Source organism: Monodelphis domestica, chromosome 2 (genome assembly GCF_027887165.1).
Source record: "Monodelphis domestica isolate mMonDom1 chromosome 2, mMonDom1.pri, whole genome shotgun sequence".
Classification (NCBI taxonomy): domain Eukaryota; kingdom Metazoa; phylum Chordata; class Mammalia; order Didelphimorphia; family Didelphidae; genus Monodelphis; species Monodelphis domestica.
Window position 1 is genome coordinate 196,120,571 of NC_077228.1, and position 27,480 is coordinate 196,148,050.

Below are 27,480 nucleotides of genomic sequence, written 5' to 3' on the forward strand. Positions count from 1 at the left end.
GAATCTATCTCCCAAGACAAACACAGGATCTATAGGAACACAACTACAAAATACTTTCTACACAACTAAAACTAGACTTGAAAAATTGGAAGAACATTAACTACTCATGGGTACGACGAGCCAATATAATAAAAATGACCATCTTACCCAAACTCATCTATCTATTTAGTGCCATACCCATGGAAGTTCCAAAATTTTTTTTTTACTGATTTAGAAAAAAACCATAACAATATTCATTTGGAAGAACAAAAGATCAAGGATATCCAGGGAAAAAATGAAAAAAAAATACAAAGGAAGGGGGTCTTGCAGTCCCAGATCTCAGACTATATTATAAAGCAGCGGTCATCCAAACATTTTGGTACTGGCTAAGAGACAGAAAGGAGTATCAGTGGAATAGACTGAGGGCAAGCAACCTCAGCAAGACAGTATACGATAAACCCAAAGATCCCAGCTTTTGGGACAAAAATCCACTATTTCATAAAAACTGCTGGGAAAATTGGAGGACAGTGTGGGAAAGATTAGGTTTAGATCAACACCTCACACCCTACACCAAGATAAATTCAAAATGGGTGAATGACTTGAACATAAATAAGGAAACTATAAGAAAATTAGGCGAACACAGAATAGTATACATGTCAGACCTTTGGGAAGGGAAAGAATTCAAAACCAAGGTATGAATTAGAAAGAGTTACAAAATGCAAAATAAATAATCTGGATTACATCAAATTAAAAAGTTTTTGTACAAACAAAACCAATGTAACCAAAATCAGAAGGGCAGAAACAAATTGGGAAACAATCTTCATAAAAACCTCTGACAAAGGTTTTATTATCAAATTTATAAAGAACTAAATCAATTGTACAAAAAATCAAGCCATTTTCCAATTGACAAATGGGCAAGGGACATGAACAGGCAGTTCTCAGCCAAAGAAATCAAAACTATTAATAAGCACATGAAAAAGTGCTCTACATCTCTTATAATCAGAGAGATGCAAATCAAAACAACTCTGAGGTATCACCTCACACCTAGCAGATTGGCTAACATGACAGCTATGGAAAGTAATGAATGCTGGAGGGGATGTGGCAAAGTGGGGACACTAATTCATTGCTGGTGGATTTGTGAATTGATCCAACCATTCTGGAGGGCAATTTGGAACTATGCCCAAAGGGTGATAAAAGACTGTCTGCCCTTTGATCCAGCCATAGCACTGCTGGGTTTGTACCCCAAAGAGATAATAAGGAAAAAGACTTGTACAAGAATATTCATAGCTTCACTCTTTGTGGTGGCCAAAAATTGGAAAACGTGGGGATGCCCATTAATTGGGGAATGGCTGAACAAATTGTGGTATATGTTGGTGATGGAATACTATTGTGCTAAAAGGAATAATAAAGTAGAGGAATTCCATGGAGACTGGAACAACCACCAGGAAGTGATGCAGAGCAAATGGAGCAGAACCAAAAAAACATTGTATACATAGACTGATACATTGTGGTACAATCGAAGGTGATGGACTTCTCCATTAGTGTCAATGCAATGTCTCTGAACAATCTGCAGGGATCTAAAAAATACTATCCACAAGCAGAGGATAAACTGTGGGAGTAAAAACACCGATGAAAAGCAACTGCTTGACTACAGGGTTGGAGGGGATATGACTGAGGAGAGACTCTACATGAACACTATAATACAAATACCAACAACAGGGAAATGGGTTTGAGTCAAGAACACATGTGATAACCAGTGGAATCGTGTGTTGGCTATGGGAGAGGGAAAGGTGGTGGGAGGGGGTGAGGGGAGGAAAAGAAAATGATCTTTGTTTCCAGTGAATAATGTATGGAAATGACCAAATAAAATAATGTTTAAAATTAAAAAAAAAAGAAATAGTTGTCAATCATCTCCTCCATTAGAATGTGAGATACTTAGGGGAAAGAATTGCTTTTTTGCTTCACTTTTTTATTCTCCTTTGTGCTTAGCACAGTGACTAAAACATGGTGTTTAATAAATGCTTATCATCTTCATTTGTTGACCTCTGCACATTAATAATTATTAAGAGAGAGCAGTAAAATATGGCCAAAGGGTATAAATTTATGTATAAACTTTTACCTAACAATACTGCTACTAGGTCCAAAGCAATTAAAGGAAAATAAGGAGACCCATACTTAGAAAAATATTGAAAGCAATTCATTTAGTTGTGGCGATGAATTAGAAAAATGAGAGGATGTTCATTAATTGGGTAATGGTTGAATGAGTTGTGTGATTAAATAACATTGTATTAAAATTAAAAAGAAGAGGATGATTGTAGAAAAATCTGGAAAGATTTATATGAACTTATGCAAAGTAAAGTGAACAATGGACAGAGTAATAGAAATATTACTTTTCTGGTTTAATTCTCCCATATCAAAGAAATATGAGAACATATCCTGTATGTGCAGGGAATGACTTCAAATGTAGAACTATTTTATGAAATCAGAAGAACATACTGCATTTCAATTCTGGAAAAGTAATATTTTTATTAGGAAACACATAAGCAATAACGAATGAAAAAGTTAAGATTTCTGTAAATCTAGAATGAACATTTTCTGTTTTATTGATCTTCTTGAATCTGTGTCTAGTTTATGAAAAATGCTGGGAAGAAATGTTTTTATTCTGATCTTCCATGATAGCACGTTGCTATAGCTTTTGAATGCCAACTAGAGGGCACAGAGCTGGTGGAAGTAGTTCCCTTTTTAATCACCACATTCAACATTGATAGTCCATAATTGAAAGAGGGGGGGAAATGTAATCAGGTTCCACTTATCCAGAAAATGGATTTAGTTTTTCATAGTTGTCTCAGAGTAGATTGGTGTCAAGATGCTCTCCCTGTGAGAGTATCTCATAGATGAACAGAAATCTGTGTGTTTCCTATAAAAGCCACAACTGATGGCAAGATGGCTAGAGGGCTGGGGGTTCAGCAACAGGAGGAGCCACAGCAGGCTGGGTGGCAACAGGTGGTTCTACAGCAGGTGGTCTGGCAGCAAGTAGGTCTGCAACAGGGCTGGCAGCAGCTGGACCCACAGCAGCTGGGGCGGCAGCAGCTGGACACACAGCAGCTGGGGCGGCAGCAAGGGCGGCAGCAGCTAGTCACACAGCAGCTGGGGCGGCAGCAGCTGGACACACAGCAGCTGGGGCGACAGCAAGTTGTGTGGCAACAAGTGGTCTGGCAGCAGGAAGGGCGGCAGCAAGTAGGTTGGCAGCAAACAGAGTGGCAGCACCTTGGTCTGCAGCAGCTGGGGCGGCAGCAGCTGGGGCGGCAGCAAGTGGTCTGGCAACAGGCTGGCCGACAACAAGTGGGGCGGCAGCAGGGCTGGCAGCAGCTGGACACACAGCAAGTTGGGCGGCAGCAAGTAGTTTGGCAGCAGCTTGGTTGGCAGCACACAGACTGGCAGCAGTTTGGTCTGCAACAGCTGGGAGCACAGCAGGTCTCTTGACAGAGGTCCTGGCCACAGCTCAGGTCAGAGCAGACGGAGCCACAACAAGAGTTGACCATGGTGTCAGTGGAAGGATCTTTCAGGTTTGTTTCAAGGAGAGTGCTAATGAGGATGTGGAGTATGAAAAACTTCTTGCCCCACAGCCTCTTATATACCCTCATGAATAATTGTTGTAGTCAGTTGTAGACCATTTCCTTATTATTGTTGATTATAATGAAAAAGAAAACAACAGATTAAATAATTGATTTTGCTCATTAAATAAAGTCCTTTATCCTTTATCTTTTGGGATTCATCATCATCTCATTAATTTTCTTTCCTCCTTTTAAGATCACCAATTATATTTTCATCTCAATGACTTTGCAAATTTCTCTCTTTATTTTAACTTTTGGTTAGTCATGTGACAGCTTGACCTTCCTGTTTGAGTATATTTTACCTTTCTGTTTTCTGTGCATCATTCTATGAGTCATAGCGGGTTTCATTCATAAGTGCTGAGGAAACTTTGAAGTCAGGAGTGGGAAATTGTATCATATATGTTACATGGAACTTTTAAATTAATCAAATCACAGAGGCTATAGTGCCATCCAAAATATAAATAAAAATTGTTGTCCTGTATGAATATTGAAAAAATCTGCTTTCTTCCTAGAGGCCATAGCTAAAGATGGGTCAAATGTCTCCTCAGATTTGTCAGTTCTGGTAATCAATATCCACTTCTGGTGACTCATAGGAGAGAAATGATATCAAGAAAGTCAGAATGGAATCCTAGCAAGGTATACGGTGGAACAGATGTCATTTTTATTCATGATTGATGTTAGAGACTTTTGAAGATAAAAGTAGAATTGAGAAGTTAACATTTAGTTAAGGATATGGTATCTTGAGACTGGTACTAGGATTGTTTGGCCAGCATGGCATATATGTGGCAGCAGCATGAAAGGTGGAGTAGGCAGCAACAGGTTCAGAAACTTTCAGCCCAGGGACAGTAAGGGAGTGGAGGTTGGACAACTGGTCAAAAACATATTACAGGCGACTCTTTGCTGGTACTGGGTCAACAGTGCCTGTTTAGCAACTATATTGCCCATATGCAGTTCTAGATTTTAGTTTCATGGTAGAGGAGTGAATGCCTGTGGTCCTGCTCAAGGCAGCAGGGGCCTCATCACAATTCCAAGGCAGAGAGAGAAGCATTAGTACTTGTGGCTGAAAGTGATCTCTCCAACATTACTGATGATCTCTTTCTTGTCAAATCCAAAGGCCTTTTCAATCCTCATTCCTTTTGACTTCTCTGCAGCCTTTGACACTGATGATCATTCTCTTCTCCTTGATACTTTTTGGATCTCTTAGGCCACAGAATAATATTAAATATTCTTGAATTTAGGTATGTATTTAGGAAAGAACTTTAGTCACATTGCAAAGCCCATAAGAAAACATTATGAGAAGGTACAAAATTTAATTTTCTAAAGGCTAGATCTGACTTGCTGTGGGGTGGTACAGCCTCCCACAGAGGATGGGGTATTAGAGGTGGGATGGTGTTGGCGGAATGATGGAGAGGACACTGCTTTCTTTTTTTAAAAAATAATATATTATTTGATCATTTCCAAGCATTATTCATTAAAGACAAAGATCATTTTCTTTTCCTCCCCCCCAACATCCCATAGCCAACGCATGATTCCACTGGGTATCACATGTGTTCTTGATTCGAACCCATTGCCATGTTGTTAGTATTTGCATTAGAGTGTTCCTTTAGTCTCTCCTCTGTCATGTCCCCTCAACTGCTGTAGTCAAGCAGTTGCTTTTCCTCGGTGTTTCTACTCCCACAGTTTGTCCACTGCTTATGGATAGTGTTTTTCTCCTAGATCCCTGCAGATTGTTCAGGGACATTACACCACTACTAATGGAGAAGTCCATTACGTTCGAATATACCACAGTGTATTAGTCTCTGTGTACAATGTTCTCCTGGTTCTGCTCCTTTCACTCTGCATCACTTCCTGGAGGTCGTTCCAGTCTCCATGGAATTCCTCCACTTTAGTATTCCTTTTATCACAATAGTATTCCATCACCAACATATACCACAATTTGTTCAGCCATTCCCCAATTGATGGGCATCCCCACTTTTTCCAATTTTTGGCCACCACAAAGAGTGCAGCTATGAATATTCTTGTACAAGTCTTTTTCCTTATTATCTCTTTGGGGTTCAAACCCAGCAGTGCTATGGCTGGATCAAAGGGTAGACTTTCTTTTATCACCTTTTGGGCATAGTTCAAAATTGCCCTCCAGAATGGTTGGATCAGTTCACAACTCCACCAGCAATTGTAAATCTTGAAATCTCTCAGACTTGTGAATGTTAAAAATTTCCCCATCAGGGAATTCTTAATTGGAACAAATTCCCTACTGAGAAACATTTCCCATTTTGATGTGAGAACTCGCCAGGATCAGAAATGGGAGGACCTCTACTCCACCCATACTTAAGACTGCTTTAGGGGAGAAAACTCATTGCTAAACAAAGAAAGTACTTGGATCCATGCTTATGGTGCAGCAAGGAGTTCTTTGAGCCAGACCTGTTTTTAGAATTGATACAATGAGATGCTAGGTACCTAAAAGGGTACCCAACTCAGCTGTGTTTTCTCTTCTTCAGACTTACAGAGGATCTTGGTTGACTTAGCAGGAATTTAGATGGGCAGTCCTTTGGAAAGCGTCTACAGTGATTGGTAGATGTAGAGGCTTAGGGGAGGTGACATGGGAGAAAAACCCCTATATAAGAAAAAGCCGAATCTCTTGAGATATATATATATATATATATATATATATATATATATATATATATATATATATCCTTTTGGAGAAATCCTTTTGGAGAATCTCTGATGAGGACCACTTGGGAAGAATCTCTTGAGAGAGGCTCTGGAGAAGGGAAGCTCTTGGAGGACAATCTCTAAGGAGGTCTCCCTGGAGCTCTTCTAAGGGGACTCTGTCCTTCTGGAGGCTCTGGAGAGAGGCCCTTTGGAACAGTCTCTGGCTGGAAGGCTCTCTGGTGAAGTCAGCTGAGATGGAGCTGGCCTGGTGTTACTAGAATCCTTGTTTAGTCAGACCTTGTGGTGAGTGTTAAAAAACTGACTGATTTCTCTTTTAAGACTCAGGTCTAGGCCATATTGGCTTGAGGCCCTTCATACTTATTCCTTTCTTACTCTCTCTCTCTCTCTCTCTCTCTCTCTCTCTCTTTCTTTGATTACTCATTGTATTTTTAATTAAAATCTCTATAAAACCCAATTAACTTGGATATTTGAATAATTGGGAATATTTCCCTGGCGACCACCTTAAATTTATTTTAAAACCCAAGACACTGTAGTGAAACATACTTCTGTGGTCAAATTTACTCACCCTTTCTTATATCTATCACAATTTATATCTTCCACTATTTTAAATCACTACAGTTTAAGACCTCAACCATTTTAAATCTCACACAATGAATTAATGTCCCTACTTTTCCACATCCCCTCCACCATTCACTGCTTTCCTCTGCTGTCATGTTAGCCAATCTGCTAGGTGTGAGGTGATACCTCAGAGTTGTTTTGATTTGCATCTCTCTGATTATAAGAGATTTAGAACACTTCCTCATGTGCTTATTAATAGTTTTGATTTCCTTATCTGAAAACTGCCTATCCATGTCCCTTACCCATTTATCAATTGGAGAATGGCTTGATTTTTTGTACAATTTATTTAGGTTTTTATAAATTTGAATAATTAACCCTTTGTCAGAGGTTTCTATGGAGATTTTTCCCCAATTTGTTGTTTCCCTTCTGATTTTAGTTATATTGGTTTTGTTTGTACAAAAGCTTTTTAGTTTGATGTAGTCAAAATTATTTATTTCACATTTTGTGATTCTTTCTATGTCTTGCTTGGTTTTAAAGTCTTTCTCCTCCCAAAGGTCTGACATGTATACTATTATGTGTTTACCCAATTTACTTATGGTTTCCTTCTTTATGTTTAAGTCATTCACCCATTTTGAATTTATCTTGTTGTAGGGTGTGAGGTGTTGATCAATTCCTAATCTCTCCCACACTGTCCTCCAATTTTCCCAGCAGTTTTTATCGAATATTGGATTTTTGACCGAAAAGCTGGGATCTTTGGGTTTATCGTATACTGTCTTGCTGAGGTCGCTTTCCCCCAGTCTATTCCACTGATCCTCCTTTCTGTCTCTTAGCCAGTACCAAATTGTTTTGATGACTGCTGCTTTGTAATATAGTTTGAGGTCGGGGACTGCAAGACCCCCTTCCTTTGCGGTTTTTTTTTTCATTATTTCCCTGGATATCCTTGATCCTTTGTTATTCCAAATGAACGATGTTATATTTTTTTCAAAATCAGTAAAGAAATTTTTGGGGAGTTCAATAGGTATGGCAGTAAATAGATAAATAAGTTTGGGTAGGATATTCATTTTTATTATATTGGCTTGTCCTATCCATGAGCAGTTAATGTTTTTTCAATTGCTCAAGTCTAGTTTTAATTGTGTGGAGAGTGTTTTGTAGTTGTGTTCGTATAGTTCCTGTGTTTGTCTCGGGAAATAGATTCCTAGGTATTTTATTTTGTCTAAGGTGATTTTGAATGGGATTTCTCTTTCTAGTTTTTGCTGCTGAGCTGTGTTGGAGATATATAGAAATGCTGATGACTGATGACAAAATAAACTTATGGGTTTATTTTGTATCCTGCAACTTTGCTAAAGTTGTTGATTATTTCAATTAGCTTTTGGTTGAATCTCTAGGATTCTGTAAGTAGACCATCATGTCATCTTCAAAGAGCGGTAACTTGGTACCTCCTTGCCTATTTTGATGCCTTCAATTTTTTTTTCTTCTCTAATTGCTACTGCTAGTGTTTCTAGTACAATGTCAAATAGTAGAGGAATTAATGGGCATCCTTGTTTCACTCCTGATCTTATTGGGAATGCATTTAGTTTATCCTCATTGCAGATGATATTAGCTGATGGTTTTAGATATATACTGTTTATTATTCTTAGGAACGATCCTTCTATTCCTATGGTTTCTAGTGTTTTTAATAGGAATGGATGTTGTATTTTATCAAAGGCTTTTTCTGCATCTATTGAAATAATCATGTGGTTCTTGTTGGTTTGCTTGTTGATGTGGTCAATTATGTGGATGGTTTTCCTAATATTGAGCCAGCCCTGCATCCATGGTATGAATCCTACTTGATCATGGTGGATGACACTTCTGATCACTTGCTGGAGTCTTTTTGCTAGTATCCTATTTAAGATTTTTGCATCTATATTCATTAAGGAGATTGGTCTATAATTTTCTTTCTCTGTTTTTGACCTGCCCGGTTTTGGAATCAGTACCATGTTTGTGTCATAAAAGGAGTTTGGTAGAACTCCCTCTTTGCTTATTATGTCAAATAGATTGTACAGTATTGGGATTAACTATTCTCTGAATGTTTGATAGAATTCACTTGTGAATCCATCAGGCCCTGGGGATTTTTCCTTAGGGAGTTCTTTGATGGCCTGTTGGATTTCATTTTCTGATATGGGATTATTTAAGAATTCTATTTCTACTTCGCTTAGTCTAGGCAGTTTGTATTTTCATAAATATTCATCCATATCACCTAAATTGGTGTATTTATTGCCATATAATTGGGCAAAGTGATTTTTAATGATTGCCTTAATTTCCTCTTCATCGGAGGTGATGTCCTCCTTTTCATCTTTGATGCTATTAATTTGCTTTTCTTCTTTCCTTTTTTTAATTAGATTGATCAGTACTTTGTCTATTTTGTTTGTTTTTTCAAAGTACCAGTTTCTTGTCTTATTCATTAAAGCAATAGTTCTATCACTTTTGATTTTATTAATTTCTCCCTTAATTTTTAGGATTTATAGTTTGGTTTTCTGTTGGGGTTTTCTAATTTGATTGCTTTCGAGTTTTTTTATTTGCATTTCCAATTGATTTATCTCTATTCTCCCTAGATTGTTAATATATGCACTCAGGGATATGATTTACCTCTAATTACTGCTTTGGCTGCATCCCAAAAGGATTGAAAGAATGTCTCGCCATTGTCATTTTCCTCGATGAAATTTTTAATTGTTTCTATGATTTCTTCTCTAACTATACAATTTTGGAGTATCATATTGTTTAATTTTCAATTAATTTTTGATTTGGTTTTCCACATACTATTACTGATCATTATTTTTATTGCCTTGTGATCTGAAAAGGCTGCATTTATTATTTCTGCTTTTCTGCATTTGTATGCCATGTGTCTCTGACCTAGTGTATGGTCAATCTTTGTGAATGTGCCATGTGGTGCTGAGAAGAGGGTGTATTCCTTTTTGTCCCTATTTATTTTCCTCCATATGTCTATTAATTCTAATTGTTATAAGATTTCATTCACTTCTTTACCTCTTTCTTTTTTATTTTTTGACTTGATTTATCTAAATTTGATAATGGTTGGTTCAAGTCTCCCACTAATATGGTTTTACTATCTATTTCTTCCTTCAATTCTCCTAGTTTCTCCATTAGAAATTTAGGTGCTATATTATTTGGTGCATACATGTTGATTAGTGATATTTCCTCATTATCTAAAGTCCCTTTTAACAGAATTAATTACCTTCCCTATCCCTTTTAATCAGGTCTATTTTTGCTTGGCTTTATAAGATATCATGATTGCCACTCCTGTCTTCTTTCTGTCAGTTGAGACCCAGAAGGTCTTACTCTATCCTTTAATTCTGACCTTTTGAGTGTCTACCCGCCTCATATGTGTTTCTTGGAGTCAACATATGGTAGGGTTTTGGATTTTAATCCATTCTACTATTCGTCTACGTTTTATGGGTGAGTTCATCCTATTCACATTCAAAGTTATGATTGTCACTTGTGGACTCCCTGGCATTTTGATATCCTTCCCTAATTCTAACCTTTCTTCTTCACCTATAACTTTTTAATCCAGTGATTTACTTTAAATCAGTCCCCCTTGTCCCCTCCCTTGATATATTTCCCTTTCTAGCCCTTCCCTTTTTGTTCCGTCCCCCACCTCCCTCTTCTACCCTCCCTTTTTTATGTTCCCTCCCCCCCTTCCCTCCTTGTTTTTCCCTTCCCCCTACCCTTGTAGGGTAAGATAGAATTCAAGATACCAATGGATCTGGATGTTCTTCCCTCGCAGAGTTGATTTCCCTGAGAGTAAGGTTTAAGTAAAAACTTTCTTCCTCTCCTTCTTATAGGAGTTTTCTTCTCCTCCCCTTCCAGTGTGAATCTTTGTGTGAGAAAGATTATTCTATTTGGTCTTTCTTTTCCCCCTATTTACACATTACATTTCCCCCACATATTAATATACATAGATTGATATAAATATAGTCCTTATAGAAGAGAGTTTGAATAAGAGAAAAAGAACATTTTTCTCCTTTTCCCTTTCCTTCATATTTACCTCTTCAGGTATTCCATGCTCTTTGTTTTTCGATATCGAACTTTCCACAGAGCTCTGGTCTTTTCTTTGCAAAAACTTGGAAATCTATTTTGTTGAATGCCCATACTTTCCCTTGGAAGCATATAGTGAGTTTTGATGGGTAGCTGATTCTTGGTTGAAAGCCCAGCTCTCTTGCCTTTCTGAAAATCATGTTCCATGCGTTACGATAATTCAGAGTGGAACTTGCAAGGTCTTGTGTGACCATGATTGGCATTCCTTTATATCTAAATTGTCTTTTTCTGGCTGCTTGTAAGATTTTTTCTTTTGCTTGAAAGCTTTGGAATTTGGCAATTACATTCCTGGGAGTTGTCTTTTGGGGATTTAGTGTAGAGGGTGTTCTGTGAGCTCTTTCAGTGGCTGTATTACCCTCTTGTTCTAGAATCTCTAGGCAATTTTCTTTGATTATATCTTGTATTATGATGTCGAGTTTGCTGTTTACTTCTGACTCTTCTGGTAGTCCAATTATTCTTAAATTCTCTCTTCTCCATCTATTTTCCAAGTCTATGACCTTGTTGGTGAGATATTTTATGTTCTCTTATAATTCTTTGCCTTTGCTTTATTAATTTTTTCTCTTTTACGTACTCGTTTTCTTCCAGTTGGCTGATTCTGACATTTAAAGCCTGGTTTTCCTTTTCAGTTTGGTCAAACTGATTTTGTAGATATGTGAATTTCTTTTGCATTATTTCCCACTTTTGCTTCCAGAAGGCTTCCATCTTTTTGATCATTTCCAATTCAAATTCTTCATGGGTTTGTGGAGAGCTTCCATTTCCTTTGGAAGGTTTAGGAGCATTTGCTTGTGTTTCCTCTTCTATCTCCTCTGTATTTTGTATTTTTGCTCCATAAAATGTGTCCAAATTCGCCCCCTTCTTCTTGTTTTTCTTGGAGTGTTGAGACTTTTCAGTGCTGTTTGCCATCTCTATCTGAGTGGGGAGGACTAGCTTTTCTTATCTCTGTCTGGTGTTCAGAGGCTTTAGCCCCAGGCAAATTGTCCATTTGTTGGTGTTACTGCTCTCAGTTCCCTCCCGATGCTTCTTCGTTGCCTTACTCCCACTCTCTGAGCCTGGCTTTGCACTGTCCTCGAGGTATCTCAGAGCCTTTGTAGGCCAGAGAGGCCTGCACTCTGAGGGGGGAGGGGCCGAGGCTTCCCAGAGCTCTGAGGGCTCCTGATAGAATTAATTTCCCTTGGGTTGGATTGCGTGTGTCTTAAAGCAGGGACATTCCCTGAGACTTGGACAGAAGGATCCATCCAGGGGGCTACAGGCTCCCCTTTGTCTCTCTGTTTCCCTGCTGTCCGGGTGCCCCTGCAACTGGCTCAGGTTGTTTTCAGGGTGCTTCCTTCCAAATACCCGGCCTTGGGGTCCTTTTGCTGGCTCTTAGGTTCACCCTGCTGCCTCGGACTCAGCTCTCTGGGTTGAGGGGGATTGGACCTGGGACCTTCCTTCTGCCTATCCCTTAAATCCAAGTGATCTCAGGTTCTGGCTTTTGGGGGGCCGTACCTTTTTTTAATTTTAAATATCATTTTATTTGGTCATTTCCAAACATTATTCACTGAAAACAATGACCATTTTCTTTTCTTCCCCGGCCCCCCTCCCACCACCTTTCCCTCTCCCATAGCCAACACACGATTCCACTGGTTATCACATGTGTTCTTGACTCGAACCCATTTCCCTGTTGTTGGTATTTGCATTATAGTGTTCATTTAGAGCCTCTCCTCAGTCATATCTCCTCAACTCCTATAGTCTAGCAGTTGCTTTTTATCGGTGTTTTTACTCCCACAGTTTATCCTCTGCATGTTGATAGTATTTTATAGATCCCTGCAGATTGTTCAGGGACATTGCATTGACACTAATGGAGAAGTCCATCACCTTCGATTGTACCACAATGTATCAGTCTCTGTGTACAATATTTTTTTGGTTCTGCTCCTTTTGCTCTGCATCACTTCCTGGTGGTTGTTCCAGTCTCCATGGAATTCCTCTACTTTATTATTCCTTTAGCACAATAGTATTCCATCACCAAACATATACCACAATTTGTTCAGCCATTCCCCAATTAATGGGCATCCCCACGTTTTCCAATTTTTGGCCACCACAAAGAGTGAAGCTATGAATATTCTTGTACAAGTCTTTTTCCTTATTATCTCTTTGGGGTACAAACCCAGCAGTGCTATGGCTGTATCAAAGGGAAGACAGTCTTTTATCACCCTTTGGGCATAGTTCCAAATTGCCCTCCAGAATGGTTGGATCAATTCACAAATCCACCAGCAATGAATTAGTGTCCCCACTTTGCCCTCTAGCATTCATTACTTTCCATAGCTGTCATGTTAGCCAATCTGCTAGGTGTGAGGTGATACCTCAGAGTTGTTTTGATTTGCATCTCTCTGATTATAAGAGATGTAGAGCACTTTTTCATGTGCTTATTAATAGTTTTGATTTATTTGGCTGAGAACTGCCTGTTCATGTCCCTTGCCCATTTGTCAATTGGAAAATGGCTTGATTTTTTGTACAATTGATTTAGTTCTTTGTAAATTTAATTAATTAAACCTTTGTCAGAGGTTTTTATGAAGATTGTTTCCCAATTTGTTGCTACCCTTCTGATATTGGTTACATTGGTTTTCTTTATACAAAAACTTTTAATTTGATGTATTCCAGATTATTTATTTTGCATTTTGTAACTCTTTCTAAGTCTTGCTTGGTTTTGAAGTCTTTCCCATCCCAAAGGTCTGACATGTATGCTATTCTGTGTTCACCTAATTTTCTTATAGTTTCCTTCTTTATGTTCAAGTCATTCACCCATTTTGAATTTATCTTGGTGTAGGGTGTGAGGTGTTGATCTAAACCCAATCTTTCCTACACTGTCCTCCAATTTCCCCAGCAGTTTTTATGAAATACTGGATTTTTGTCCCAAAAGCTGGGATCTTTGGGTTTGTCACATACTGTCTTGCTGAGGTCGCTTGCCCTCAGTCTATTCCATTGATCCTCCTTTCTGTCTCTTAGCCAGGACCAGATTGTTTTGGTGACCTCTGCTTTATAATATAGTCTGAGATCTGGTACTGCAAGGCCTCCTTTCTTTGTATTTTTTTCATTATTTCCCTCGATATCCTTTATCTTTTATACTTCCAAATGAACTTTGTTATGGTTTTTTCAAAATCAGTAAAAAATTGTTTTGGAAGTTCCATGGGTATGGCACTAAATAGATAGATGAGTTTGGGTAGAATGGTCATTTTTATTATATTGGCTCATCCTACCCATGAGCAATTAATGTTCTTCCAATTGTTCAAGTCTAGTTTTAGTTGTGTGGAAAGTGTTTTGTAGTTGTGTTCATATAGTTCCTGTGTTTGTCTCGGGAGATAGATTCCTAAGTATTTTATTTTGTCTAAGGTAATTTTGAATGGGATTTCTCTTTCTAATTCTTGCTACTGAGCTGTGTTGGAAATATATAGAAATGCTGATGACTTATGTGAGTTTATTTTGTATCCTGCAACTTTGCTAAAGTTGTTGATTATTTAGATTAGCTTTTTGGTTGAATTTCTAGGATTCTTTAAGTAGACCATCATGTCATCTGCAAAGAGCAATAATTTGGTCTCCCCCTTGCCTATTTTAATGCCTTCAATTTCTTTTTCTTCTCTAATTGCTACTGCTAGTGTTTCTAATACAATGTCAAATAATAGAGGTGATAAAGGGCATCCTTGTTTCACTCCTGATCTTAATGGGAATGGATTTAGTTTATCCCCATCCCAGATGATATTAGTTGATGGTTTTAGATATATACTGTTTATTATTCTTAGGAATGACCCTTCTATTCCTATGCTTTCTAGTGTTTTTAGTAGGAATGGGTGTTGTCTTTTTTCAAAGGCTTTTTCTGCATCTATTGAGATAATAATGTGGTTCTTATTGGTTTGCTTGTTGATGTGGTCAATTATGTGGATGGTTTTCCTAATATTGAACCAGCCCTGCATCCCTGGTATAAATCCTACTTGATCATGGTGGATGACCCTTCTGATCACTTGGTGGAGTCTTTTTGCTAGTATCCTATTTAAGATTTTTCCATCTATATTCATTAGGGAAATTGGTCTATAATTTTCTTTCTCTGTTTTTGGTCTGCCTGGCTTTGGAATTAAGACCATGTTTGTGTCATTAAAGGAGTTTGGTAGAACTCCCAGTTTGCTTATTATGTCAAATAGTTTGTATAGTATTGGGATTAACTGTTCTCTGAATGTTTGATAGAATTCACTGGTGAATCCGTCAGGCCCTGGGGATTTTTTCTTAAGAAGTTCTTCGATGGCCTGTTGGATTTCTTTTTCTGATATGGGATTATTTAAGAAATCTATTTCTTCTTCTGTTAGTCTAGTCAATTTATATTTTTGTAAATATTCATCCATATCACCTAGGTTGGTATATTTATTGACATATAGTTGGGCAAAGTAGTTTTTAATGATTGCCTTAATTTCCTCTTCATTGGAGGTGAGATCCCCCTTTTCATCCTTGATGCTGTTAATTTGCCTTTCTTCTTTCCTTTTTTTAAATTAGATTGACCAGTACTTTGTCTATTTTGTCTGTTTTTTCAAAGTACCAGCTTCTAGTCTTGTTTATTAGCTCAATAGTTCTGTCACTTTTGATTTTATTAATTTCTCCCTTAATTTTTAGGATCTCTAGTTTGGTTTTCTTCTGGGGGTTTTTAATTTTTTCGTTCTTGAGTTTTTTGATTTGCATTTCCAATTCCTTGATCTCTGTCCTCCCCAATTTGTTAATATATGCAGTCAGGGACATGAATTTTCTTCTAAGTACTGCCTTGGCTGCATCCCATAAGTTTTGAAAGGTTGTCTCGCCATTGTCATTTTCCTCAATGAAATTATTAATTGTTTCTATGATTTCTTTTCTAACTAACCAATTTTGGAGTATCATAGTGTTTAATTTCCAATTAATTTTTGATTTGGCTCTCCATGTACCCTTACAGAACAATATTTTTATTTCCTTGTGATCTGAAAAGGTTGCAGTTATTATTTCTGCTTTTCTGCATTTGAGTGCCATGGTTCTGTGACCTAGTGTATGATCTATTTTTGTGAATGTGCCATGTGGTGCTGAAAAGAAGGTGTATTCCTTTTTGTCCGTTTTTATTTTTCTCCATATGTCTATTAACTCTAATTTTTCTAAGATTTCATTCACCTCTTTTACCTCTTTCTTGTTTATTTTTTGGTTTGATTTATCTAAATTTGATAGTGGTTGGTTCAAGTCTCCCACTAATATGGTTTTACTGTCTATTTCCTCCTTCAATTCTCCTAGTTTCTCTATTAAAAATTTGGATGCTATACCATTTGGTGCATACATGTTGATTGGTGATATTTCCTCATTGTCTATACTCCCTTTTAACAGAATATATTTATCTTCCCTATCCCTTTTGATCAGGTCTATTTTTCCTTTGGCTTTGTCAGATATCATGATTGCAACTCCTGCCTTCTTCCTATCAGTTGAGGCCCAAAAGGTCTTACTCCAACCTTTAATTCTAACCTTGTGAGTGTCAACCCATCTCAAATGTGTTTCTTGAAGACAACATATGGTAGGGTTTTGGGTTCTAATCCGATCTGCTATTTGTCTATGTTTTATGGGTGAGTTCATCCCATTCACGTTCAAAGTTATGATTGTCATTTGTGGATTCGCTGGCATTTTGATATCTTCCCCTAGTTCTGACCTTTCTTCTTTAGCTATCTCCTTTTAAACCAGTGGTTTACTTTAGGTCAGTCCCCCTCATCCCCTCCCTTGAGATGCTTCCCTTTCTAGCCCCTCCCCTTTTATGCTTCCTTCCCCTGCTCTCTCGCCTTCCCTCCCTTTTTATACTCCCTGCCTCATCCCCGTCTTTAATTTTCCTTTCTTTCTTGCCCTGTTGGATAAGATAGAATTCAGGATCTCACTGAATCTAGATGTTCTTCCCTCTCAGATTTGATTTCACTGAGAGTAAGGTTTAAGTAATTCCACTTCACGCTCTCTTCCTCTCCTTCTCATATGAGAGTTCTTCCCCTCTCCTTCCCATGTGTATCTTTATATGGGAAAGATTATTCCATTAAGTCCCCCCCCATTTCTTGAAGTAAATCTTAGTGTTATCGATGGTTCCCCCCTCCCTTTTCCTTTCCTTACTCCCACTTTCCCCAAATCTTCTTAATGCTCCAATATTTCCCTATGCATGTTTCTTCTAACTACTCTTATGATGCATACAATTTTTGAGTGTTACACAAAACATTTTCCCCACAGATTAATATATATATATTTTGATGTAAATGTAGTCCTTATAGAAGAGAGTTTGACTTAAAGAAAAAGATAAGTTTTATTTCCTTTTCCCTTTCTTTCATATTTACCTTTTCATGTTTCTCTTGCTTTCTGTGCTTGGATATCAACTTTTCCACTAAGTTGGAGACCCAGCTCTCTTGCCTTTCTAAATATAGTATTCCATGCTTTGCGGTCTCTTAGTGTGTTAGCCACTAAGTCCTGTGTGATCCTTATGGGAGCCCCCCTATATCTGAAGCTCCTCCTCTTGGCTTCTTGTAGGATTTTCTCCTTTTCTTGGAAGCTCTTGAATTTGGCAATTACATTCCTAGGGGTTGTCTTTTGGGGATTTAGTATAGAGGGTGTTCTATGAACCCTTTCTATTTCTATTTTGCCCCCTTGCTCCAGAATGTGGGGGCAATTTTGTTTTATAATCTCCTGTAGAATAATATCGAATTTATTGTTTATCTCTGGTTTTTCTGGGAGACCGATAATTCGGAGGTTGTCAATTCTTCTTCTGTTTTCCAAGTCTATGACCTCTTCAGTGAGATATTTTATGCTTTCTTCTAATTCATTAATTTTTTGGCTTTTATTGATTCTTGCTGTTTTATGATCTCACTTTCTTTGAGTTGCTTAATTCTGGTTGTTAGGGACTGGTTTTGCTTTTCAGCTTTGTCTGCCCTTCTTTTGGATGCTTCGAGCTCTTTTTCCAATTGAGCGGTCTTATCTGTCACACTGCTTATCTCTTTCTCCCATTTTTCTTTCCAGGTTTCCATCTTTTGGGTAAGTTCCAGTTTGAGATCTTCCAGAGCTTGTTGATAGTTTCCATTTTGGGATGCATGTTCTGATTTTTTTGGGGGGGGGGGATTTCATTCTCATTCTCTTCTTTTCCTTGGGTAGTTCCACCATAAAAGTTTTCAATAGTCACCTTTTCACCTTTCTTTCTGGAGGCTTGATTTTCGGCCATATGAGCCATCCCTTTGGTGGTTTTATTGCCCTTTCCTTTTTGGTCTGGGGTCTCGGTGATATGGGCAGGTTTTCTGTGAATTTATGTTGCCTCAGACTAGTTCTTCCCAGCCTCTGAGGTTTCTTAGCGTGCTGGGCCCCTGATCACAGCCAAACTGCCCAGGTGTTCAGCTCTGCCCAGATAATCAGTGCGTGGTATGCCCCTGGTGTTTAGTTCCACCCAGATGCTCAGCTCAACCACCCCAAGTAAGGCTCCCTGGGCTCCCTGTGTCAGAGCAGGATTCTCCCGTGAAACCACCCTGAGATGTTTTTTCCTGGCAGTCCCCAGATCTCAAGGACCCTGGAGTGCCCGCCTCCCGACACAGACATTCCCCACTCACTCGCTGTCCCAGTGAGAGCTCCAGTAGCTCACTTTGGGTTAGTGGGAGAGGTGGGGGGTTGGGGGGAAGGGCATCTCAGTTCACGTTTCTGTGCAAGCTTTACCTCCTTCTTATTATAGTGTGGAAATGTTCAAACCTCATGTACCTTCACCTCTGTGGGGTAATGGGAAGTACTGGGGAGTCCTTCTATTCCTCCAAAGGTGATTTTTATGCTCCTTTGATGTAGTCTATTTCGTTAGGTGCTGGGATGAGTGGCGTCTAGATTGCAGCCATGTTTACCCGGAAGTCCGGGGCCATACCTTTTGATCCAGGTCCAGGAGGAGGATTCCTTAGATCTATCCTGTTGTTTGTTTTGAATTTCGGTGTCCTAGGAGCATACAGTTTGAGATCAGTAAGGAAGGGGTTTCTGGAGATCTGAACTTTAGCTCTCTCTAAGCCGCCGTCTTGACCGGAACAGGACACAGCTTTCTATTCAACCTACAGCTCATGTTTCACAGGATAAACTGCTCCCTTTTGGCTGAGGTTTGGCTTTATTTCATACCCTCATCATCACACATCTCCTTGGTACACACTTTCATTCTCAACATACATGTTTCCATATAACCTAACAACAGATGTGAACCCTAAGGAGATAGTCAGCAAAACATTGTTTCTAAGTCTAGGGTCAGAGGGTAGAATCAACATAATCCAGATATAAAAGTTGGGGAATTCAGAGCACAGAATTGCCAGAATTTTTTACGCCTAGAAAAGAGGGTTCTATCAAAGTGGGTATATAAGAATCCTTAGGTTTAATTTTGTAAGTGGGATCTCCTGGCAATATTCTGGGGGGCAGGGGGACTGGGCAGGACATCTGTATTAAGTCTGCAAGATTGTTGCTCTCATCTATTTTTCCCAGAGCTAAGTAAGAATAATAATCATAATAATTCCAATAATAAGGGGATGTTAATAAGGAAAGTCACTTAGGGGGTTTTCAGTGGGTGTTTATATCTTTCCTGGTTTCCACGTGTGACTGTGTCAAACAGCGAGGGGTTTGATGGCTTCCGGCATCTCCCTATTTTTTGTTTTGTAATTGGAGTGACTTTAATTCAATTTGGACTTGATGTAGGGTAGAGCCTAGGGACATAATGACAGAGATGAGTGCAGTAATACCCAAAATAGGGAATGCAATGGAATGCTTAGAGAGGCTTAAACTATGGGGGACTAATTGTATGCCATAAATACCATCATACCAATCAGGAGTCATATTAACAGGAAATATAATAAAAGGTGGTTATTTGACAACAAATACAGTGGTAGCAGGAATGGAGGGATTAAGATAATTGGTTAAAATACATACTGAACAAGAAATTTTAAAAGTCATGGAGGATAACATCTGCATCTATAGGACCACCAAGAAAGTCAGTCATTGGTGTAAAGGTGAAGGCAGCAGTACAATCAGGAGATGAAAATTCTTGCTTTTGTTTGGGCTACAAGTTTCTCAATTTGTTCCCAAGTTGTAGATTATCCTCAACTATTGTCTTAACACAGTCTCTCTGTATCTGCATTTTCTTCTTTGATGGCTCCCGGCACTGACTGTGTTAATGCTGCTAATAAATGAGTTCCAATATCTTCCTACAACCCCTAGAATCACATAGAAGTTCCTATGTTTGGCATTTAAGTTTTTAACAATCCAACTTATGCTTCCAGTGTCTCTCAATTCTTTACTCATCTACACCCGTTCTGCAATTTAGCTATCTTTGCAATTCCTCAAATATGACACTCTATCTCCCACCTACATCTGACTGTCTCTCATATTTGACAGGCACTTCTTCACCTCTGCCTCTTAGTTGCCCTGGTTTCCTTCAAGACTCAGTTCAAATCTCTTTTTTATAATCTCATCCTACCTACTACCTTCCCTTCTCATATTACTTTCCACTCTGTGGAATTTTTGTATATCTGTATTATATCTATGTAATATATGTATATATGTGTATTTATATATAACTATATACATGTTAGAATGTAAGTCCCTTTAGAATGAAATCTCCTTGAAGTCTGGGACTGTTTTTCTCATTTTTGATATGTATTTTGAATGTTTAACACATAGTAAGCTAACTGATTGCAATTGTGTATGCTGAATTTTGAGGGAGGATAGATGCTCTTGGAGGTTCCAGAAAGAAAACATCCATTCTCTTTGAACAACACAAAGAAGGATGACTGACTAAGTGGATCAAATCAAATCAAATCATTTGGGGTGTGTATATGTGTGTGCACGCAAGCGTGTGTGTGTGTGTGTGTGTGTGTGTGTGTAATTCTGTGCCTTATATTGCTCTCACGACAGAAGAAACTATCCTATGAGGTCATAGTTGTCACTGTCATTATCAGTTTTGAAAGTGTCTTGGAATAAAAAGTGAATGTGCCTCTACTCAGACTTTTCTATTTATATGCATCAATATGGCTTCCTTAGTAGTAGATGTTAGGTAAAAAGACTTGGTTCATTCATCAAGAAATTTCATGTATTTAACTGGTAATGAAAAATTTGAATGTATAGAATTTATTCTTAAATTTAAAAAATAATTATTTTTAAAGCTAAAAAATTAATTTCATGATTTTTGGCCAGGCCTATGATTTCCCACTGATCACACAGATTGAAAATTCATCTTGGACTTAAATAAACATAGTCTAATAGTTGCAAGGAGAACTGAGTGATTGATTGTATTGCCCAGGTCATGTCAAACACCAAATCACTTATTTCCAACTCCACTAATCCCACATCTTTCATGTTATTGTTTTGCTCAGTCAGCATTAAGTTATACTTCATAGGTTTTCTCTTTCATCTTGTGAAGATATATATTCGCTTAAGAAATGACATAGAAAATATAAGAAAGAAATACTAAAGAAACTTTCTTTTTTATGGCAGAATGCTAATTTTTATTTGGAAAGAGACATATAATAGGCCAAGGCAGTCACTGTAAGAGGAAATACAAAAAAAGAGAATTGCATCATTGTAATCTCACCTTCTAGTTCTTAGGATGAGATAGTAATGGTTTTTAAGTAAACACAAAAAGAAACTTTCTTTTCAATTAGAGGGTCATGGTATTTGATAAATTCCTAGAGCAAAATCATGAAAATGGTTTCATTTTATTTGTTTTGGGGCAGAAGAATTCTGAATAAATTCAAAATTGTTTCCTACAAGGAGAAAAGGGACAGAGGAGATAATTTTGATGAACACTATAAGATGGAAAAGCAACTAGATTTGAAGTTTACAAATTGGGATGATGGTACTCCGCTTATCAATGAAGTTTGTTCATAATGATTAATAAAAGGAATTTTTTTTTATTTTCTAGGGGAGTCTGTTGATGGTGAGCATATGTGGGTACATCTGGACACTCACTCAGCAGCAAGAGGAGCCACAGCAGGCTGGACGACAGCAGGTGGTTCTGCAGCAGGTGGTCTGGCAGCAGGTGGGGCGGCAGCAAGGTTGACAGCAGCTGGACATACAACAGCTTGGGTGGCAGCAAGGCTGGCAGCAGCTAGAAATACAGCAACTAGGGCGGCAGCAAGGCTGGCAGCAGCTAGATACACAACAACTTGGCCTGCAGCAGCTAGAAATACAGCAACTGGGGCGGCAGCAGGGCTGGCAGCAGCTGGACACACAGCAGCTGGGGCGGCAGCAAGGCTGGCAGCAGCTGGACCCACAGCAGCTGGGGCGGCAGCAGGTGGACACAATGCAGGTGGGCCTATAACAGTTGGTCCTGCAACAGGTGCTCTGGCAGCAGGCTGGCCTAAGGCAGCAGGCAGGGCGGCAGCAGCAGGGAGCACAGCAGCCAGAGCCACAGCTCAGGCCAGAGCAGGTGGAGCCACAACAGGAGCTGACCATGGTGTTGCTGAGTTGAGCTTCTAGGTTTCTTTCAAGGTGAGTGAGGTACTTGAGTTTGAAGGAATTCTGACCCCAGAGGCATCTTATATACCATCTTAAGTGATGATCATCATCAGTAAAAAAAACTTCCTTGTTATTGTTTAGCATGATGAAAAAATAATGCTCTAAATGAGTTTTTGTTTCAAAGTAGATGGCAAAAGTACTTCCTTTCTTCACATAATAGCATCTACCCAAACTGCTCATCTGAGTTTATGCATTATCCTCCTTCCTCAATTTTTGAGGTAACTGTCATGAGTCATGTGATTGTGAGACATTGGGGCTTCTTTGTGCCACTTTCTCCTGTCTAGGTTTACATCTATATTCAACTTAAAAATGATCATCCTGGGGAAAAGGTCACTTTGGGGACTGTTAAATTTAATTAAGGTTGGACTCTGAATATTTATATATGTTGTTGCCAGGGATTTAATTTCTAAATCCCAAAATGAATTACTAAGTAAATGCAATTTATGGTAGTTTTATTTACAATAGAGGGAAGATATTAATGAATGAGAGAGAGAGAGAGAGAGAGAGAGAGAGAGAGAGAGAGAGAGAGAGAGAGAGAGAGAAGAGAGAGAGAGAGAGGGAGAGAGAGAGAAATGAGGGGTGGGGGAAATTCCAGCTTCCTCTATTCCAGGTAGAAATACTAAGGCCCTAATCAGGAAAAAGAGTCTCAAGAAAGGCAGGGTTACTAAGTCAGCTTTTCACTCACCAACAGTGACCATCTAAATGGAAAGCAGTCTGAGATCTCCTGCACAAGCTCCTTCAGGGGTCCAGTTCCACAGCCAAGTGTCTTCCCTCCAAGTCTAAGTGTCTGTCTTCCAATTGCTCCTCAAGTTTCTGTCTTCTAGTCTCCCCTCCAAGTCAGAGAGCTCTTTGATCTCCTCTAATCAAATATTTTCTTCTGGTCGCTGGTCCTCTTTTAAAAGATCTTTTTCTATTGTGTCACCTCCCCTAAATTTCACGTCTACCAATCACAGCAGATGCTTTTCTCCAGGACTGCCCACTCTTTAGTTCACACCTTCTTTGGTTAGAATAGATGATACATTTTTGGGTTACTTAATACCTTTTTTAATTAGTTCATCTTTTGTAGTTACTTAACACTTTTTTGTAGTTAAAATGGGTAGATCTACTTAAAATACTGAGTTACCACCTTTTTGGGGATTAAAATGTAAAAATAGATTGTGGATTATAATTTAATCTTCCCAATAAAGGAAGAGCTAAGTACCTTCATTGTTACAATCAGGGGTTTACAATTTAATCATCACAATAAAGGAAGAGCTAAGTATCTTCATTCTTACAATCAGGAGATATCTAAATCCTGTCTTCACAGGGACCATTAAGAAAAAAGGTTGCTTCAGATAGGGGGAATGAAGTTGCAGAATGAAAAAGAAAAGAACGCATAAGGAAAAGTGTGACACTAAGAATTATCTGAGATTTAGATGAACTGAGAAAATAAGGACCTCTTACTTAGGATACCCCAAACTGTATGCCACATCCTATTTCCATAACACATTAGCTTGAGAACTTTGGGGAAATTGCCATATTTTAAAGACCTAACATTTGCATCTTTCTTCCTTTCTGGGATTGCTTACATTGTGGTGACCCTTGTGATATCAGCATCCATCTGAGAACCTGGAGGTTAACTTCACTAACTTCCTAGAGTACTATATTTATATGCAGTGGCATTTCAGAGAACCTGGAATCAATTTAGTCTTTTTACTTGTGATCTGTACAATTTTAGTTATGTCATTTCACCAAAGAGGCAACTTGGTATGCTACATAGGGCAACTTTGAACCGAGGACTTTGAAATTAAAAGAATGTTGCCCTATGTAGTATACCAAATTGTCTCTTTGGTTCTCTGAAATGCCACTGCATATAAATTTTTCCAAGTTTTATACTTCCTTTTTTAGGAGGTTGTTTTCTTTGGTGAATTTTTGTTCTAAACTGTTGTTACTTTTTTCTCATTTTTCACCCAATTTTTCTTCTACTTTTCTTATTTGTTTTTCAAACTGCTTTTGAATCTTTTCTGAGAGTTCATTTTGGACCTGAAATCCCATCACATTTTTTTGAAGCATCACCCATTTCCATTTTTTAATTACTGTATTATGAGCCTGTGTTTTGGTTTTCCCTGTTACTGAAATAGTTTTCCAGCATAAGGCTTTTTTTCTTTTTCTTTTGTATATTTTTAGGGTTTTTTCCCTCATTACCTTATCTGTATGATGAATCCCAGCTCTACATACTATACTGTCAAGGCTTATACTGTTATCTTTTCTGGTGCCTGAGTTCAGCTCTTGGGTTGCATGGAATGAGCACTCTATGGGGAGGAGGAGAGGAGGGTGGTTGAACTGCTATGGGAATAGAGAGCTATAGCTGATCTGTCCAGATACTGCTTGTGCTAGCTAGATTGCTTTGGGTTCCACCCTCTCTTGTTGTGGTGTACCTCCCACTGCCACCTGTGCTCGATTCTGCTATGGCTGGACTGTGCTGGGCCATGTTCCTCTTGCTCTTGTTTACACTGTATTATATTGGTTTCTGCTCTCCCCCCCTGAAGCTAGACTGAATCTAGCTGTACTGTTTCCCCTACTACTTATACTAGATTATGTCTAAGTTTCATGCCAGTGTGCTGGGATGTTCTCCTCTTTTACTCCTGCAAGATAGGTCCTCCTTACAATCTCTGGTGTAAAGGAAATTATTGAGAGGACTTTGATCACAAGGATAGAATCAAAACTCTGGTACCCCCTGTAGTCAGCTGTAAAAATCAGCAATTGAGGTAGGGGACAATGAGGCAGGAGGCAGGATGTCCCATGGGCAGCTGAGGCAAAAGAGAAAGGATCACAAGGTGTGAATGTGAGAGTTAGTGGATAGAAAGTTTGCTAAAACTTGGGTAAGTCAGGATTTTGGACTTCCATGTTGATCTGACTGGGAACAACAAGCTAAATGGAGAATCTAGATTAGGGTAAATCATCCTGAAAAATAATCTACCTCTTTCTCTCTCTTTCATCCTTCTTCCCTACTCCTTTTTAAAAATTGTATTTATTTAATTAATTTAGAAATTTTTCCACGGTTACATGATTCATATTCTTTCCCTTCCCTCCTCCAACCCCTCTCCCATAGCCAAGAGCAATTCCACTAGATTTTACATGTATCATTGATCAAGATCTATTTCCATATTATTAATATTTGCATTAGAGTGATCATTTGCAGCCTACATCCCCAACCATAACCCCAATGAACCATGAGATCAAGAAAATGTTTTTCTGCTTGGTTACTACTCCCACAGGTCTTTCTCTGAATGTGGGTAGTGTTCTTTCTCATAAGTCCCTCAGAATTGTCCTGGATCATTTCATTGCTGCTAGTAGAGAAGTTCGTTACATTCAATTGTACCACAGTATATCAGTCTCTATGTACAATGTTCTCCTGGTTCTACTCCCTTCACACTGCATCAATTCCTGGAGGTCATTCCAGTTCACATGGAATTCCTCCAGTTCATTATTCCTTTGAGCACAATAGTATTCCATCACCAGCAGATACCACAATTTGTTCAGCTATTCTCCAGTTAAAGGGCTTCACCTCATTTTCTAATTTTTTTTTGCCACCACAAAGAGCAAGTTTATAAATATTTTTGTACGGGTATTTTCCCTTATTATTTCTTTGGGGTACAGACCCAGCAGTGGGTCAAAGGACAAGCAGTCATTTAGAGCCCTTTGGGCACAGTTCTAAATTGCCTTCCAAAATGGCTGGATCAATTCACAACTGCACCAACAATGCATTAGTATCTCGATTTTGCTACATCCTTTCTAACATTTATTACTTTCCTTTGTTGTCATATTAGCAAACCTGCTAGGTGTGAGATGGTACCTCAGAGTTGTTTTGATTTGCATTTATCTAATTATAAGAGACTTAGAACACTTTTTCTATGTATTTATTGATAGTTTTGATTTCTTTATCTGAAAACTGCCTATTCATGCCCCTTGCCCATTTCTCAGTTGGAGAATGGCTTGATTTTTTATACGATTGATTTAGTTCTTAATATAATTTGAGAAATTAGACCTGGGTCAGAGGTTTTTGTTATAAAGATTTTCCCAATTTGTTGCTTCCCTTCTAATTTTGGATGCATTTGGTTTTTTTTTAATTTAATGTAATCAAAATCATTCATTTTACATTTCATGATATTCTCTATTTCTAGCTTGGTCTTAAATTCTTGTCTTTCCCATAAATCTGACAGGTATACTATTCTATGTTCACCCAATTTACTTATAGTCTCCTTCTTTATATTTAAGTCACTTGCCCATTCTGAATTTATCTTGCTATAGGGTGTGAGATGTTTATCTAGACAAAATCTCTCCCATCCTGTTTTCCAACTATCCCAGCAGTTTCTGTCAAACAATGGGTTCTTGTCCCAAAAACTGAGATCTTTTGTTATTGTATACTATCTTGCTGAGGATATTTACCCTGAGTATATTCCATTGGTCCTCCCTTTTGTCTCTTAGGCAATACCATATTGTTTTGATAACCACTGCTTTATATAGTACAGTTTAAGATCTGGTACTGCTAAACTCCAACCTTCACATTTTTTCATTATTTCCTTGGATATTCTTGATCTTTTGTTCTTCCAAATTAACTTTGTTACAATTTTTTTCTAATTCAATAAAAAGTTTCTTGGTAGTTTGATAGATATGGTATTGAATAAGTAAATTAATTTGGGTAGAATTATAATTTTTATTATGTTAACATGATTTGATGACTTCCAATGATTCCTCCAGTTCTAAATGGAATTGGTGGTATATGTAAGTCCTTTGCTTATCAACATTTTTTTTACAAAATTTTAATACAAAACTCAAAGGAAATAGAAAAAAAATCATATTTCAATAACTCACCACAGTCATTGTTTAGCTTCCTGGAGAAGCAGAAAGGAGAATGGGGAAAAAATTGATTGAGGCATTACCTTGCCAGAAAATAGCACCAGAGTATTTTATTTAAAGGTGAGGACCCTTAAATGGGAGACTCCTTTGACTTTACTTTGAGCTTAGATCCTAGAACTTCTGCTAAAGAAAGGTTAAAGAAACTCTGAAATATATA

General features: G+C 38.2%; 2 protein-coding genes across 2 annotated transcripts; both read right to left on the bottom strand.

Annotated features, from left to right (window-relative positions):
• Positions 1 to 2,494: 2,494 nt before the first annotated feature.
• Positions 2,495 to 3,559, bottom strand: LOC100014585 (keratin-associated protein 4-2-like). Its single transcript, XM_001368827.3, has one exon. The coding sequence runs from the start codon at positions 3,519 to 3,521 to the stop codon at positions 2,943 to 2,945; it is 579 nt and encodes a 192-aa protein (XP_001368864.2). The 5' UTR covers positions 3,522 to 3,559; the 3' UTR covers positions 2,495 to 2,942.
• A 17,843-nt stretch (positions 3,560 to 21,402) lies between these two features.
• LOC100013869 (keratin-associated protein 4-3-like) lies at positions 21,403 to 22,401 on the bottom strand. The gene has a single exon (XM_001365158.3). The coding sequence runs from the start codon at positions 22,359 to 22,361 to the stop codon at positions 21,876 to 21,878; it is 486 nt and encodes a 161-aa protein (XP_001365195.2). The 5' UTR covers positions 22,362 to 22,401; the 3' UTR covers positions 21,403 to 21,875.
• Between the last annotated feature and the right edge of the window lie 5,079 nt (positions 22,402 to 27,480).